This window comes from Chenopodium album, chromosome 18 (genome assembly GCF_948465745.1).
Source record: "Chenopodium album chromosome 18, dcCheAlbu1.1, whole genome shotgun sequence".
NCBI lineage: Eukaryota > Viridiplantae > Streptophyta > Magnoliopsida > Caryophyllales > Amaranthaceae > Chenopodium > Chenopodium album.
This window is the reverse complement of record NC_137851.1, coordinates 5,547,564-5,565,025: the sequence shown is the minus strand read 5'-3', so window position 1 is coordinate 5,565,025 and position 17,462 is coordinate 5,547,564. Positions and strand designations below refer to the sequence as shown.

The 17,462-nt window shown below is 35.0% G+C and overlaps 2 protein-coding genes across 6 annotated transcripts; one reads left to right on the top strand and one right to left on the bottom strand.

Moving 5' to 3' along the window:
• Nucleotides 1–591: 591 nt before the first annotated feature.
• On the bottom strand, nucleotides 592–3,337 carry LOC145591639 (uncharacterized). The gene is made up of 3 exons (XM_081648154.1): nucleotides 3,216–3,337; nucleotides 1,539–2,054; nucleotides 592–838 (listed from the first exon to the last, which is right to left on the bottom strand). The coding sequence occupies exons 1-3, from the start codon at nucleotides 3,335–3,337 to the stop codon at nucleotides 592–594; spliced, it is 885 nt and encodes a 294-aa protein (XP_081504280.1).
• Nucleotides 3,338–5,667: 2,330 nt separating this feature from the next.
• On the top strand, nucleotides 5,668–17,012 carry LOC145591301 (uncharacterized). Of its 5 annotated transcripts, XM_081647723.1 has the most exons (9): nucleotides 5,668–5,836; nucleotides 6,388–6,749; nucleotides 6,818–7,528; nucleotides 9,407–9,441; nucleotides 9,916–10,136; nucleotides 13,843–13,943; nucleotides 14,022–14,160; nucleotides 15,099–15,290; nucleotides 16,323–17,011. In XM_081647723.1, exons 1-5 carry the CDS (start codon nucleotides 5,756–5,758, stop codon nucleotides 10,032–10,034), a joined length of 1,308 nt encoding a protein of 435 aa, XP_081503849.1. In that variant the 5' UTR covers nucleotides 5,668–5,755; the 3' UTR covers nucleotides 10,035–10,136; nucleotides 13,843–13,943; nucleotides 14,022–14,160; nucleotides 15,099–15,290; nucleotides 16,323–17,011. The 5 variants fall into 5 exon arrangements, with proteins under 5 accessions (XP_081503849.1, XP_081503852.1, XP_081503847.1 ...); XM_081647726.1 differs by having other exon boundaries at nucleotides 9,413–9,441; nucleotides 13,843–14,160; nucleotides 16,323–17,012; XM_081647721.1 differs by having other exon boundaries at nucleotides 13,843–14,160.
• The last annotated feature ends 450 nt before the right edge of the window (nucleotides 17,013–17,462 follow it).

Below are 17,462 nucleotides of genomic sequence, written 5' to 3'. Positions count from 1 at the left end.
TATATTACCAAAATGACTTTTATTTCAACATAATGACCTTATTTTTATTATAGTGACCTTTTTTTTATTAATTAAACAACCATAGTTTCTCTAATATTAGCGGTTCACAATAAATTAGTGTGAACCAGGTTCATTTAAGAATTTGTATGGTTTGGGATAAGGTTTATACTGGTTACTGCGGGCAGTGGCGGATACATCACATATTTTTTTTAAGAAAAAAACAGGTTAACATGAACATCAATGGTAATTGTTAGCACATCTTAACTATTGGTTTGATTGAGATCATAGGTTCTATCCCTCAAATTCTTAATTTTTTTTTTTTGAAGAAAAGGTAGCGCAACCATTTATTAAATTAAATCAAATTTCGCCAGGGGAAACGAACCAATATAAACAAATTTGAAATTGCTACATGTATCCCACCTTGCAACCATATGTGCAACGGTATTACATGCCCTCTTAATATGGAAAAACTAAACTGATCAAAAGATAAACTATTCAAATAAATGTCATCATAAACCAGAAATAAAGGAGAAAAGCCACTAATCCTTCTTTTTACATATTGCACAACGCTGATGGCGTCACATTCCACTACTACCTTGGAGTACCCAAGTCTCCTTGCCACTTGAAGCGTCCATAACGCACAGCCATAGCTTCTGCAACCTCTGGAGTAGTAATTGGACACCTTCTAGTTGCACACACCAGAAGACGTCCTTCACTATCCCGAATTACCACCCCCAGACCAACCAGTACTCCATCAACAACATGTGCATCCGTATTAACTATACCAGGGGTGGGGCAAAGAATTTCAAGGCCTGTGCGATTTTTTAACTTGATCCCCCTTTTTCATAATTTAAAAGGAGGTTTTAGTTAAATAATATTTTGTAAATATTAAATTTAATTATGACAATAAATGTAAAATTACAAAAAAAAAATAAAACCATAACAATTTCACGAGTGACTTCAAGACCAATTGTCTCAATAATTCAAGTATATAGCAAAAAACATTATATCATAAAAAATTTAAAGCAAGTTGTATCTAAAAAAAAGTAAAAAAAAAAAAAACTATGGGTTCGTTTGACATCACTGTGGTTTTCTGTTTTTTGGTTTTTTGTTTTTCATAATCATATGATATATGTTATATAATAAATAAAAAATTAGTCAAACTTGTTAAAATTGTAATGATTTTGAAAACTGACAACAGAAAAGTAAAAACATCTTTCTCTTGTTTTTGGTTTTTTAAAAACTGAAAACAAAAAACGATGTCAAACAAGCCTAAGGTCTTAGTTTTCTACCTAAAAAATAAATAAATCAAAAATATAACACAGTTGGTGGCAAAGGATATTTATTTAAAAAGTTTGGTGTAAGGGAGAGTCGAACCTCTGACTTCTATTTTAAAACTGATTGCTGCTAACTAGCAAGCTAAGCAGATTTCTATTTAATTACACTCATAAAAGCTATTTATCTGATTTTGGGGCCCTAATATTTAGGGAGCCTTGCGCGGTCGCTCAACTTGCTCCGCCCTTCCGCTGCCCCTGAACTTGACGCAACCATCAGGTGGGCAAACCCAAGATGCAAGAGACGCCACTGCCTGACCATTAGCACCCCTCACAAAGACCTTTGATGAGTAGCTTTTGTAGTCTGTAATGAGCTTCACAAAACCACTTGCTATAGCCACGAAATCAGGCCTTACATTATCAAAAAATAATTTATTTCGACATGCCCACGCTGCCCACATCAAACCTGCTAGCACCAGAAGTTCTTCCGCACTTGCCTTGATTCGTAGCCATAGCCAACGATGGACAAAGGAGGAAGATGGAACATCAATTAACCAGCCTGCCAAGACAACCACCCGCCAAATTGCTACAACAGCCTCACATTCGAACAAAGCGTGAATAATCGTCTCATTTTCAACGTTAATTGGGCACACCTTATCTTGTGTTATATGACGGAAGAAGAGTCTATCTTTAACAGCAAGGTGTCCCTTACAAGCACTCCATAGAAAATGACTTAGCTTTGGCGGTCCCTTCAAACTCCAAATTGAAAGGAATGGTGTCCTTCGAACAAGTGTATTATTCCGATAGAAGGTTCGGAATTATTAGAAAGCTAATTATTTAGTGAGATCAAGTGATCGGAATGCCTGGGTGGAGGCCGCTTCCGATCAGTAATATTAATGTATAATTAATATTACATCTTAATCTTGACTGAACCCTTCGGGTCACACCCAAGCAACTAACGAACCAAAGCGATGAATTAATTCGGAAGAAATTAATGAGTCGCCCGAGTAATTAATATTTAGACGTCGGAAATTCGAGCTTGGAGCATCGAAACCGAGCGTCGGAAGTCGAGTCGAAAATGATAAATAGACGAGACGGGAAAATAACTTATAAATCAACATAATGACCAAAATACTCCTAGCATCAGAAAGCCGAGTGCTAAGGGCATGGCCAAGCTAGCAGCCCGCACCAAGTGGGGAGCTTGCTAACAAGCTGCGGCTAGCAGCCCGCACTTGATGCGCGGCTTGCTAGGAGCAGCCCGCACGCAAGTGCTGGGCTTGCTGGCCGAGGGTGGCAGCAGCCATGGCAGCCCACTTGGGGTGCCTTGGTGCCCAAGTGGGGCTGCCACGTGGCGCAAGCTAAATGGGGTTGGGTGTGTGTGTTGGCCGGTTTTGGGAGAGGGAGTGGGGAGCAAGTTTGGTCCCCCCTTCTCCAAATGGTCCTCACCTAACCTCTCATGTGAGCTTGACACTTGTTGATTTATTAGTAGCTTGATTATTAATTTTATTTCAGATTTAAAATAAAATGGAAAAATCAAATCTCCCACATTGATAGGTGAGCATTTCTCACTCTTGCATTTCCCTATAAATACCCAACTTTGGGTATTGGGAAAAGCATTTGAGTAAGTGTTGAAAAAGGCATCACAGTGTGAAAACCTTTGAACACAATTAATTACTCGGGTTTAGGTCGGGCCTTGCTAACTCCAAGGCAATAGACCAATTTCGGTGCTCGCGTTACGGGTGGACTTTATTGGAGGTCCTCGTGTGAGGGGGGCTAAGAGCTTTCGAAGTAAGAACTCAATTAAGTGAGAGAAGCACGCTACAAAGGTATTAGTCTCTTACTTAGTTTTGTGTTTATGTTAATTATGCTTTATGGTTATAATTATTGTGAGTTTGGTTTTGGGTCGTGTTTCTTTCCGCGGTGGGTCGGACTCATTGAAACCCAACACAAATTCCCTTCCACAACTCATCTTCTTCAACATTTGCACTTGTATCACCCTCCACGGCATTCTGATTTGCAAACCAGTAACCTGATCTCACTCTACAGACGCCATATTTTGCCATTCTCTAGTACATTCTGTCTTTCTCCCACCGATTTGAGAGTGGGATAGTGAGGATTAAAGAGCAATCCTCCTCACTGAAAGTATCTCACACCATTTCTTCATCCCATACTTTGCACTCAGGCTTGAGCAAGTCACACACACGCAACTCAAAATTGCTAGCTATCTAGTCCAGGCAAAGGACTAATAGTTTTCCCCTTCTTCACCAGCCATTTCTCATTCCATACATTTATGTCAGTCTCTAATCCCCAATTCTCCAAGCCACCCCTTTAATTAAAAGCGATTTTGCCTCCCACATGCTTCTCCAAGAGTAACTTGGATCATATCCACGAAGAGCCTCAATCACATTAGAGTGTTTAAAGTCGAACTTTGAGAATTTTATGAATAAGAGAGCCATCATCATTATACAGCTAGCCGCCAAATTTGCTTTAGCCAAAAAATCTTGGTTGAAGCATTTGAGGTCCCTAAACCCGAGACCTCCTTTTGACTTCGGCAAGCACAAATTTTCCCACCTTTGCCAATGAAGTTTGCGTGAGTCTATACTCGAGCCCCACCAAAATTGGTTCAAAAGAGTACGAATTTCATATGCTCTTCATATATGTAGGGATAGCCTGCGCCACCGCCTTAATGAGAATCTTCTTCCAGCTGCTCAGATTTTTCCAAATCCTTTCCTTCAAACAAGAAAAAATTGATTTTTTTAATCTGTCAATTATCGTCGGGTGCCCCAAATATTTTTCATGTTTTTCTACCTCCCTTACTCTAAGAGTATCAATAATATCATTTCTTCTACCAATTGAGACACATTTACTGAAACGTTTGAAAGTGACTTCTATTTTGTTAGGATTGACTTTTTAACCTTCCCGTCAATTTTTTTTTTGACTTTTTAACCTGATGCTCGCTCATATTTACTGATGATATCAGCAATCACCGAATTCCTGCAGAGTTACTCATGCAAATAAAATAATATCATTGGCAAAGAAGAGATGTGACACCCTCAGAACCCCATTACATATTTTTGTACCATGAATCCCCTCAAATTCTTAAATTTTATTACTCCATGTCTCCGTATTAGTTTTGTTGATAACTAGGTTAGCACTCGTGCATCCGTGTGATGCACTGGTTTACCAGTAATTTTTTTTGGATTTTTGTAAAAAAAAAAATTGAGTTTAAAATGTTCATAAGTTCACTTTAATTGACCCCAACTATGCTAACAACTCCTATAAAGACTCCAACAACCTAATATCAACATAAACCACCAAATTAATAGGTACTTATTTTAAATTAATTACCTAAATAATAGCTACTATCTGTTTAAAATTAATTAGCATTTTGTTTCAAAAAAAAAAAAAAATTAGCATTTGAGAGGGAAATCTTTTCATAAAATAGCGCCACGTGGACAACTTTGAAAAAAGATGACATCAGCGGCTGCTATTTTAGTACCCCCTCCGTTTTGATATGTTAGTCCCATATGTTATTTTGGGCGTTTCAAAAAGATCTACCCATATTAAATGTATTCCACTTATAACTTAGTTTTTATTTCCAATTTTATACATATTAAATTATGATTGGTTAGATTAATTGATTGTGAATTAATTACATAACTCTAAGTAAAGAAATTACTCCCTTGATTTATGCAATTATGGTTAATGCTTTCCTAAAAAAATCAAAAAAATTAAATAAGGAAAAACTATTTATAAATTGTTTTTTACTTTAATGCTAGATTTCAAATATTCTCCTTTTCTTATTTTATGTGATTGATTCTATATGGAACTATCATATTGAAACAGAAGGAGTATTAGTTATAGATATATAGATTGATACTCCCTAGTCCCTATATAATTGACCCAGCAAAAAAAAAAAAAAATTACTCCCTCCGTCACTTTTTTTACATTCATGTTTGTAAAATTACACGGGAATTAAAGAATCAAGAATAAAACAAATACCAATGAAACAAAACACAATGGGGAGTACAAAACATTAAATGATGTCTTTGAGTAAAACAAAGATAGATTAATATTTAATGATGCCATGTCATCAGTTCTTTGCAAAAAAAGGACCAATAACATGCTCCTATTGGAAAATTAAGAACCAATCATATTCATCTAAATTTAGGAGTGAAAATAGGAAAATAAGAGTGAGAAAATAAGAGTGAACATTAATTACATAACAGAAAAAGAGGGATAATTTGAAATATTTGGAAAAAAAAAAAATACTTACAGAGTACTAAAAAAGAAAAGGAGAAATATAATTTTGAAATACCCAAAAAGAAAAATAAAATTGTAAAAAAGGAACGAAGGGAGGGCTCCGTAAAAAAAACACAAAAAACAACGGACATAAAAAAGTGAACGGTGTGGACAAACAAAATAACGTACAACGCTTCCTCTTCCTCTCTCTCTTCGACTTTGAGAATTGAAACTCAAACATGACGGAACCAGCTGTTACCAGACCTTCCAGCCACCGCACTCCACGTCTCCAGCCGGCAGCTTCTCTCCATCAATTTCAGGTAACTCAATTTCATACTATTGATGATTTGTTATATAATTTATCGAATTAGGGAGTTAGGGTTTCTGATTATTTTAGGAATTGATAATAATTGATGGTTTTTAATTCATATATGTACATTGGAATTTTTGTTATGTGTGTATTAATAGTTTTTTGGAATTAGAACTCAGAATGTTGGATTAATTGGAGAATATAGTTAGATACTCGATGTCTATTGGTTTTGTTTACTATAGTATTACAATAATAATAAATTAATATTCATAATTTTGTTTGATGTTAATGTAAAATTATGGAGTTTTTAGGTTCCACCATGAGTTTAAAGTCTTTTTGGAAACGGATCGGAAGTCTGTATTTTCATTTTTTTTTTAATGAATCCGAACCCACATTTCAGATTTTTAGTGGTATTCTGGGAAACGCCACTGGGTTCGGGTTCATATATTTTGGAGTAAGTTTGTAACAATCATATTAGTGGTTGATGAAGGGATTACATTCCTAATTACAACTAAATTAGCGTTTAAATATGAAAGCTCACTCCTTTATTTCCTGATGTAGAATATGAATCTAAGGGATGAATTTGAAATAGCGGTGAGAGTCCGGGAAGATGGTTCAGAAACAGCATGGTATAAAGTTCGGATACCCTCATCGAAGCTGAATGCATACCATGAATACGACGCACGATACATCCCCCATGACCACAACTATGGTGACCCGTCAAGGTTCTTCTCCAATCACTCCATTCGGCGGTTGTTTAAATCCAGTGCAGACAAACCTCACCGTCGTTGCGCTGTGATAAAAAATACCATCTATACTTTCTCAGTCGATGGCATATTTATGCGTTCAATTCTTTCGGATTTTGACCAAAATAAACTACACTGGAAACCCGTTCCATCTTGCCCCCCTAATCTATTTATCAGGTATTTTTATTTATTTTATCCTCAATCTTAATTCCTACAGTAAATTCTAATGAAAATTGGGTATGCAGGAACACCCCTAGCCCTGTGAGTTTGGGTGGACGAATTTACATTTTCGGGGCTATGCTTTCGCAGGACGATCAAGAATTGGGAGTCATATATGACCCTGTCAAGGACTCCTGGTCCAGCATTTTATATCAGAATGAGAATACAATCATACCCAATTGTAATTGGACATTTGTTTCTTCCTTGGGTGAATCTGTGGGGAAGATCATTGTTGCTGGTCCTTATGTCGCGGAGGTGGAATCATCGGACAAGGGTATGGGTAAAGCTGTACACTACTTTGTGTATGATGTGGCCACGGGAGAGCTCAATCCCTTCACTCACTCTGAACTCTCTACGCATTTGAATAATCTTCCCATGAATCCCGTCGTTGTTGAACAAGATTCTACCATCTATTGGATTGATGAATATAGTGGATTGCTTTATGCATTTAACTGGAGAACTATGGACTTGGTCTCTGGTCCCATTATAGGTCTCGAGCACGAATCCTTCACTACTGCTATCCACAAGAATAACTCTAAACTTCCCTTAATTCATTTGAAAGATGGTTTATTTTGCCTGTTGTGGTACCAATTCGGTAGAAGTGATTTTAGCTCCAATCTTCATTGTTTGATCACGCGGGTCATCAGATACGCTTCCAGTGGCATTTGTATGTCTGTGGTGGGCTGTTTTTGCGCTACTCTTCCTCAATTTATTGAACTAGTAGATGCGTACCTCTTGTAAGTTTTACTACTACTAGTCTACTAAACTTTGCTGCATCTTATTGGGTATAGTGTTACTGGCTTTTTCGTTACAATCATTGTTATCAATTTGAAGTTGTAGAATAACTATGATATATGCTTATGTGTCTTTCTAATATGATATCAATCTGAGTAACACTTATGGTTTAACCGAGTCTCAGGATTTACTGTTCTGGTTGTTGGACATTCATATATTAACTCCATTATGTTGTATATGCAAGTTTATGGTCCTTTGCCAACACAAGGTTTGTAGTCAAGTGAAGTGGAATTAGAGAGCTTAATGCCTGTCTATTTTTACAGTTAGGTGATTTATTTGATTCCGGTTGAATACCATGTTTTAATTGTTGGCTGTGCAAGCAAGATTGTGATCCTTGTTATGGCTAGATCAATGTTCTTTGGTGCTCAGTTTTTATTTTTAACTCAGGACTATTTGGGGGCCAGTGAGGCCCATTCAACTTAAAATTTATTATCAAGAGTTGGACATCATTCTTAAAGTGTTTTACACTTAGAGTGTATACAAGCATTTGTTTTATACAACTTTGATCAACATTCTTATAGCTATCTTTTATAAGCTTTAACTGACTTTTTGAAGTAAGCAAATAAAATTATTTGTTTTTAAAGTATTTATGCCTTTTCTAATAGCATACTAGCGTGTATGAATTTTGATATAATCATCAACCAATTATCTTAATCACAATGCCTTGTTACTTTTTTGAAATACTTGTATAGTTTTGTGTTTTTTAATCAAGCTAAGATTTTTACAGCTTTCCATACAAACGAGACGGCTATTTATCCAAACTTATGTTGTGTCCTTAAAAGTTCAAATTGGGCTATTCCAATCTTCCTAATATATATTGTTAGCATCTTTGAAAATCGGTTTGAATACTGTAACAGAGTGAGTGTGAAAGGTAATGAAGTTATGTGATGGTCCTGATTGATAGGCAAGTATTCACAAGTACCAAATGATTTACACATTGATGTGGTCATATGAGAAGGTAGTATACAACTAAGGAGGTGTTTGGTGAAACTTGTTGGAATAGATTGTAATGTATGCGATACCAAGAAATCTGATATTGGTTGTTTGATTGAGTTATTATGGGTGTGGAACTATTCTTAAGGGATTCCCTCTCTCATACCATTCCATTCTAGTCTTTTGAACCAAACACCCACTAATAATACCGGTAATACAACTTAGGTTAAAAAACCCAGCGAGTTATAATACAATATACTGTTTTGTTTATATCATCTTTTGTGCACATTTTCACATAATTGTATTATGGATGTCGCCACGTGAAATTATTGTTTATGAACTTTCATCTTATGAATTTTTATAAATGCTGCTTGAAGCCTTAAACAACATAGATTCTTTGTTCTTGCTTTGTGGCTTGGTTATTATTACTTAAAATTTGTTGTTGATCCGCAGAATAACTATTTGAAATGGTTTTTACAGCCTTAGAAAAAGTAAGGGGACTACAATTGGGGGAAGGGGCTAACCCCTGTGTTGTTAAGCTAGGGAAGAGGATTAGTTGAAATCAGATTGCAAAAGAAATGGTTTGTGTATAGTACTGAGATGAGATTACTCAAATGATTACCCTTTTTTTTTAACCTTTTTTTATTTATTTATTTATTTATATATATATATATATATATATATATATATATATTTGTTGTTTTGCTGAGGGCTGAGGCTTTGAGGAAAGTCCTTCAACTAAAACAATCAAAGTTCCTTTCCTTAATATGGTGAGTTGAGTGATATTTGAAAGTATTAATACTCGCTAATCGAATACGAGTGTTTCTCTCCCATTGTATAGTCCCACTTCTCTCTTTCGTCTCACACACTTTCACTTGTTTTTTCAGGAGCAGGACAAGTCATAATTGGACTAGTAGAAAAGGTTGGTTGTAGTTATTAATTGTTTGTTGTTGAATGTATTTTTTGACGCCTTATCATTTTGTTATATTTCCTATTTATGCGTCCTAAGTTTCCTAACAGTAATGATCTGTTATGAGTGCACTTCTCGTGGCATCTACTGAAGTATTATCTGCTATGAGTGCACTCATGACAATATAGTTCAGTAGATGGTATGATCCTTGTTATGTTTTGAATTCAGCTAATGTAATTAACGCAAATTAATAATTATATAAGATTGAAAGCTTGAGTATTTGATTGATTGAAGAATTGAATTATTAATTGCGTTAATTACATTAGCTGAATTCAATACATAACAAGGATCATACCAAGGTAAGAAAAGCGATACATAGTTTGGATTCTACTTGATGGACTCTACTTCATTCTTTAACATGTCATGTAAAGTTTGGATTAGCGCGTATATCTTTCTTGCTCGCTCTCACATTTTAGTTCTATCCAGGTAAATATGAAGCTAGGAGCAAGGAAGGTAGCTGTTTAGGTGGATGTATCAGTAACTTCCCCAACTACCCCAACTTCTCTTTCATCAGTAACTTCAAAACTACCACAACGCCCACCTAATTCAGCTCGCCGGCGGCCACCCCAGCTCCACTGGTCGCCGGCGAGTCTTCACCTCGGCGATCTAGAACTTACTATCCGCTCTCATGAGCGTTTCTCTATGAGGTACTAGCTGGTATCCTACCTTGTCTACTTAGTTTGAAGTAATTTTCTTTCCTTTCTTTGATTGTTGGTTGTCCTTAGCTGCTTTGTGACTTTTGAGGTTTCTTTGCTTGGAGTGGTAAGTTTTAGAACTTTAGAGTAATTATGGATCCTATGTCAATGATTAATAATTCAATATGATAAAAAGCAATTATCTTCGCCTTATTTAAACCATATTTAACTTACAATAGAAAGAGGCCCTTCCTCTTTGCGTTTGAAAGCAGCAACGGCAGATTCCAAATCATAAAACCCTCTAAATGTAGCATTTTTGAATCCCTTCACTTGTTTACTACATTCATTCCAAGATTCGTAAACTCCAGGCTTTCTACCGTTCCAAACAACATAGTGTGAAATTCGTGTACCTACTAGAAGTTAATTTAGGAAATGCTCAATAATTTCACGGCAAATAAAACTGACATAGTATGAAAATCGACTCAACAAATTCGAAATAAAACTTACCCTTTTCAGGCGTAAAATCGGAGAGTTTGATAGTATCATGAGAATTGTTGGAATTCATTGTAATTTCCTAAATAAATAGGTGATATGTTTAGCCTTTAAACCAACACCATTTCAGCCTACAGACACCATAAAAATACCTTACGAATTAGCTCTTGAAAACAAAATCCTAAAAATAATACACTGATTTTTTAGGTCCACATTGAATTTTCTAAAGTCTAAACCAAAAATCGCGATTTCGAAGATTATTTTTATATCCTTTTGCTAATATGTGATTAGTGTTGTCAAGTTTCTACAAGAGTTGAATCAATGAATGCTAAGTAACCCCTAAGCCCTAACCACTAGGGATGGTAAAGGGTCGGACTCGAAGCGGATTATGCTAAATCCGACTCCGACCCGACAGGAAGTCGGAGGCTAAATCCGACTCCGACTCCGACATCCGACTCCGAGACTCCGACTCCGACTTCATTATCCGACCTCCGACTCCGAGTTTTTTTCGTTACTCAATATATTTTGAGAAATTGGGCTATTTGGGCCTTTACAACCCACATCCAATGCCACCATGACCCACACAAAAATCCACTATCTATTGGAGTCGGAGTCGGATAATCCGTCAGAGTCGGACATTTGTCGGAGTCGGATTTTTTTCTCGGATTTTTTGTAGGATCCGACTCCGACCCTCCTCCGACTCGGAGTCGGATTATTTTAACAGAGTCGAACTCGGATTACTTTTTTCTCGAACTTGGAGCAGATTTTTTTTTCTCGGATCGGGGCGGAGTAGAGTCGGATCCGAACTGGATTGCCATCCCTACTAACCACACATTTAGAAATTAGGGGCTTAATCTGATCATTTTTTAGAAGGAATATAAAGTATGATCATATTTCTTATGTTTAAAATGATAAAAATTCACATCTAGAATTTGAGGATTTTACAGTTTCTATACCCGTACCTTAAAACAAGGTATGAGAACCAAGAGAAGGTGGATATGACTCATTAAACTTTAAACCTTTACGATTAGATACCAAATACAAGTACAGTAGTAAAAATAAAATAGATTCAGTCTAGAACTCTAGATGGAACTAAACAGATAGTACTGTAATAATACTATATAAAGAGAAAGGATTTTTTGGTTGATAAATTTTATTTTCCTAAAATACCTTTAACATTTTAAAAATTAATTTTTACCAAAAATAAGTGCAATTTTAAAAAAAAAAAAAACTATTCTATTATAATTCATAACTTTCTTCTCATTTTTGTCTCAATAAAAAATAATAAAATTACCATCTTAAAAATAAATCAATCATCAATCAATCATACTATATACTAAAATACACACCAGCAGTGACACGTGTCATCTTCTAGTGTTTCCTTGTTTTTTTTTTTTTTAAAAAATAAAATTTAACAGAGTATTAAACAAACAAATCTTATACAAAATAATTCCCTAATTTTATAAAATGTAATTACTTTAAATAAAAAAGATTTGACATATAATTACTTAAAATAAAAAGATTTAACATATCTTTGACACAAATATTTATATAGCTATAAATAAAAAGTCTTAACATAATTTTAAAAATATTTTACATCATTTTATATCTAGCATATCTTTCGTAATCCTTTATTTTGATCACAATTTGTCAATAATGTTTTTAGATTTTTTTTTGTTAATAAAAAACTAATTATAATGATAGTTTAATAAGAGCCCTTTCTCTAAATAATGTTGGGAAATTATCTAATTTCCAAATTACAGCTACTCTTTTTTTAATTCTCACTATACTGTCCATGTTATCGGTTCAGTGGGATTTTTCCGCTACTTAAAGTAGCTGTTTGTATTTACTAATTATTTTTTAACAAAACCACTTTTCCCCTTTTCCTTGTAAAATAATTCAACAGAATCATCCAAAAAACAAAACAAAAAAATTCGACACTCCTCAAACAGCCTACCAACGCATCAATCCCCACGCCGGAAGCCGTTTTCGCCGCCGGAAGCCGCCTTCCTCACGGTTGTAAGCCGACACCGATTGCTGTGAGAAAATAACCAGAAACAAAGATTTATCAAAGTATTTGCGATTGCTGACACCGATTGCTGCACCGATTGCACGTCAAATTGCACCGATTACCAAAGGTTCATGCAACTTGGGGATACAAGCACTTTCACTTTATCAAATAACCAGAAACAAAGTTCCATCAAAGTGGGTTTATTATTTGGCTGATTTACTGATATTTTGTTTTAAAAAAAAAAATTTACAGAACAAACCGCTACTTGAAGTAGCGGTGTTATGAGGAAAACCGCCACTTCAAGTAGCGGTTTACAAAATTAAAACCGCTACTTCAAATAGCGGTTTATTCTCATAACATCGCTACTTAAAGTAGCGGTTTGTTGCTGGATTGAGAAAAAAAAAATTCGGTTTGTTTTTCCTTAGCTGACGTGGGCATTACGGTGAGAATTAAAAAAAGATTAGCTGTAATTTAGGAATAAATTAAAACCGCTACTTCAAATAGCGGTTTATTCTCATAACACCGCTACTTAAAGTAAGTAGCGGCTTGTTGCTGGATTGAGAAAAAAAAAATCGGTTTGTTTTTCCTTAGCTGACGTGGGCATTACGGTGAGAATTAAAAAAAGATTAGCTGTAATTTGGGAATTAGATAATTTCCCAACAATATTTAGAAAAAGAGCGCGTTTAATCAATCAATCAATTACATATTACTAAAAGTGAATCTAAGGGAACACTTGACAATGCATTATTAAAAAATTTCTTGCTAAAACTACTTTCTAAAAAAAAAAATTATTATATTAAAAAATGATTGCATTTAGATTATGACTTTTATTTTATATAAAATCTAAAGTAAACTTCCTAAAATATCAACTTGCACATTTTAACTACTTTGTATTATATATTTAAATATTAATACGAAATAATTTATTTCATGCGGTTTAATATTTGATCAATTGATTCATTTTTTTTAAATACATAATTATTATATTTTTATTATAATTATTTAACATCCGTGTATGACACGGGAATTAAACTAGTAATAGATATAAAAAATTACCGTACATGGTACGGAAGCTAAGCAAGAAAATAATAAAAACCACATTTAAAAAAAATCCATCTAATAAAAACAGAGAATTAATCATGTACACGCACGAATTTTGGTGCACCTCTTAATAACTTGTAAAAAAAAAAAAATAAATAATCAAACAAATTGCAGCAACCAGGTTCCCTTACGGACTAGTGTCTAGTGGACTAGTGGTAAGAGAATGAAACCTCTGAAGTCTAGGTCCAGGGACCAGGATCAAGCATTGGTACCAGGTACCACCTCTCTTTCTCTCTAAAAAACAAATTGCAGCAAGGGCCATTCTTGACACTCCACGGCGCACACTTTTGTAGTAACAAACTAACAAGACACCCCTTTGAAGCGCTGCCGATCTTCTCGAATCCAACCCCATCATTCAATTCATCTTTGGACCCATCTAATTCAAATGGGTCTTCGTCGGATCCGTCACATTCAAATTCAAAATTTTCAAAGGTATGATTATTGCTGTTGCAAATTCTGTGGATTTTGTTTCTTATTTTAATTGAAATTATATATTCTGGATTATTGATTGGCAATTATGGGTTAGATCCTGAAAATTAAGGTAGTATATTGGCAATAACAGTGTTTTGCGCAAGCTTAGACGTTTATAATGGTGTTTTATAGGTGTTTTGTTCTGGTGTACATAGAATATGGTTTGGATGCAGTAATTTACTTCTATTTCCCTGTTCATTACTCCGGATAATCAGTAAATCCACGTTTCCTTGTTTTGGGATTGGATTTCAGAAGTGTAACAGAGAATCCATTTAATTGATGATATATTCTTTGATTGGGGTTCTTTGCATCTTTTATCCTATGATCAAATGCTTTCTTGGCATTTTTTTTATCTTATTAAAAATGGCTTGGCTTGCAATTTCTCGTCTTTATCACTTCTACTGTAGTGCATTATTCTTCATTCTTGTGATTTTCGATTGTTCTGTTCTTTTTTACATGCTTGATTGTTTGGATTCCAACGTATGTCGTATAACTAATATGAGGGTTGATGTGGCCTCAGACAAGAAAAACATGAAAATTTGCAGGACACAATTGCACCTGAATATATATATTCAATGCCTCACTGGACATGTGTATGGTTTTATAATGTAGTACTCCGTAATATATAATGTCTGTACACTTGTTGAAGGTATATCATGTTGTCTTTGTTGCCTAACATCATGTGTGCATGGATTCACACATATTATGTTGTTTATACTTCCTCGAGTCTCAACTATCACAGGGAAATTGGGAATAGATAGTTGTTGCTAACGTGTTTTTTTTCTTTATTGTATGGGATTTTGGCTTGAGTGGCATCCTTTTGTGTTCTTTATTTTAAAATTTTACAACTACTATGAGAGTATGAGGTTGGGTGAACTACTGATATTTTACGGTTGCAGTTTGGGGGCAATGCAACCATGCTTTTCATTTACACTGCATCTTGAAGTGGGTGAATTTACAAACTACTTAAGCTCATCGTCCTGTGTGTCGTCGGGAATGGCATTTCAAGGACTGATATCATTTCCTCACCCATTCTTTTCTCAATAATCTCACTATCTGGTGAAAAATGGCATATTACCGCAATGACCATGGTACAATTCTTAACCAATCTTACGTGGTGATATCTATTTCAGCTTCAATACTCAATCTTGTTCATGTGATGCAAGTGGTTTGTATTACATTATCTTATTTTGTGGAACAACTCACAATCTTTGCTTTAGTTAGCTATTTTAAAACTTCTCTGTAACTTGGTGTAATGACATGCTTGAACTTACATGTCATCATACTAGTTTGCACTTTATTTTTATTTTTTATTATTATTATTTTTTTATCATAATTAAATTATTTGTAGTTTCATGATTCACAAGGAGCCAAGTGTCATGATGGAGTGATGGAAAGTCAAAATCAATTAGCCAACAAAACTTACCCAATTAGAGTTGTATTTGGAACTAACGCTTTGTTTGGATAGCACATATGGAAGGAAAGGAAGGGGAGGGAAATAAGGGGAAGGGAAGAGGAAAGAAAGGGAGGGAAGGGGAAAGAAAAGGATTGATAATTCTATTGGCCTTTTTAGAGTGATGGTTTTTGATTCAAGTGATTGAACGAGTCTAACGCTTTGTTTGGATAGTAAATAAGGAAGGAAAGAAAGGGGAGGGGAAAAGGGGGAAGGGGAGGGAAAAGAAAGGAAGGGGGGAGGTGAGCTCCATTTTCCCTCCAAATCTTTCCAATTTTGGAGAGATTATGCTTATTAAAGAGAGAGGGAAAATGGATCCCTCCCTCCCCTTTCTCTCCCTTCCCTTAATCCCTTACCCAAAGAAGAGAGTTTGTCCCCCTCCCTTTCTCTTCCCTTCTTTTCCTTCCATTTCCTTTTATCCAAACAAAGTGCAAGTGCTTATGTATTCTATGTTTTATCTGCTTTGCTTGACATTACTGGATTCTGCAGTTTTTAATCTTTTATGGCTCTGCTGGTGTGATTTTTATGTTTTTGCTTGAATTAGTTTGGTTTGTGGAATTATTTTGTTAGTTGGCTTTGAATTGTTGATGGTGAATTTTGTGGTTATCTTCAACAACGAATATTGCAATCCTCTCAACATAATATACACTGCCCAACATTGGAAAAACAGATGGATCAAAGGTAACCTGCTAGCAGCTAGAGCGAAGCCAAAAAATGAAGACTCTAATGATGGTGGAAGCGGAAGCTTGGAGCAGAGTACGGATGGTGACATCTCAAGGGTGGCAAATCAGAATAATGTCACTGTGATTATTGATGGTCCTTGGAAGAAGAATAAGCTACCTTCGATGAATACGTGGAGAGCGGCAGTAGGATGGATTATCAAGGATAAAGGTGTAGTAATTGATAGGGGAAAAGCCCCTGTTTTTGCCTCTACCCCGACTCAAACAGAAGCCATGGCTGCTCTTATGGCTATAAAAAAATTCAAGCCTTAGAGGGAGGAATGTCACAATGCTCACTGACTCAAGTGATTTGGTGAAGGCTTTTAATGACAATAGCAATGCAACGAGGGAAATTAAGCAATTAGTGCTTGATATTAAACAGGCTGTCAGAGAGTTAGATAATTTTGTTATTGTAAAAGTCAATAGACTTAAAGTAATAGAAGCCCACAGGCTGGCTGTAGCAGCTAGGAAGGGCATGTAATTGGCTTTGCTTTCTTGATTGTCAAAAAAAAAAAAAAAAAAAAAAGGTTATAATTTGAACAACCGAACAAGTCTTCTTATTACATTTAAGTTAAAATTTAATTCATATATTCCAAGGATTGATTTAAGGCAAAAAACTCTGTTGCACATTTGTTTGTTCCATAGCATTAAACATTTTTTTCAACAAAAAAAACAAACATTAAACATTTTTAATTTTTGCAAAATATTATAACATTAGTTCTTCCACATTCACCTCACCCCCTCTTGTGTGTTCCATCTGAATCAACATATGTCTATGTCTATAGAATGACAAGATTAGAATAATTATGATGTTAAATTACATACCTTAATTCCTCTATTGTTTCGGGAAATTCGGTTCGAAAAAGCTCCTCGAATAGAGTAAGGGAAGTGGATGCGTAAGCAGATGGATTAGGACAGCAAACTCTAATAAGATCTCTGAATAACAATAACTCAGTCTTCATTCCTGGTACAATATCAATTTCTGCAGGGATAAAAATATATATAAAGAGAAAGATAGCATAAATGCATAATTATTATTATTAATGAGCACAACAAATTTATAATCATACATAAGAATGAATAAAATTACC

What these genes read in the sequence shown, in the direction of transcription:
- LOC145591639 (XM_081648154.1), bottom strand. Translation starts at nt 3,337, where the DNA reads ATGGCAAAATATGGCGTCTGTAGAGTGAGATCAGGTTACTGGTTTGCA. An exon ending in TGGAAGGGAATTTGTGTTGG is followed by an intron (nt 2,055 to 3,215) that starts GTTTCAATGAGT and finishes ACTTGTTCGAAG; the next exon opens with GACACCATTCCTTTCAATTT. An exon ending in CCACCTGATGGTTGCGTCAA is followed by an intron (nt 839 to 1,538) that starts GTTCAGGGGCAG and finishes ATTATGAAAAAG; the next exon opens with GGGGATCAAGTTAAAAAATC.
- LOC145591301 (XM_081647725.1), top strand. Translation starts at nt 5,756, where the DNA reads ATGACGGAACCAGCTGTTACCAGACCTTCCAGCCACCGCACTCCACGT. An exon ending in CTTCTCTCCATCAATTTCAG is followed by an intron (nt 5,837 to 6,387) that starts GTAACTCAATTT and finishes TTCCTGATGTAG; the next exon opens with AATATGAATCTAAGGGATGA. An exon ending in CTAGTAGATGCGTACCTCTT is followed by an intron (nt 7,529 to 9,406) that starts GTAAGTTTTACT and finishes TTGTTTTTTCAG; the next exon opens with GAGCAGGACAAGTCATAATT.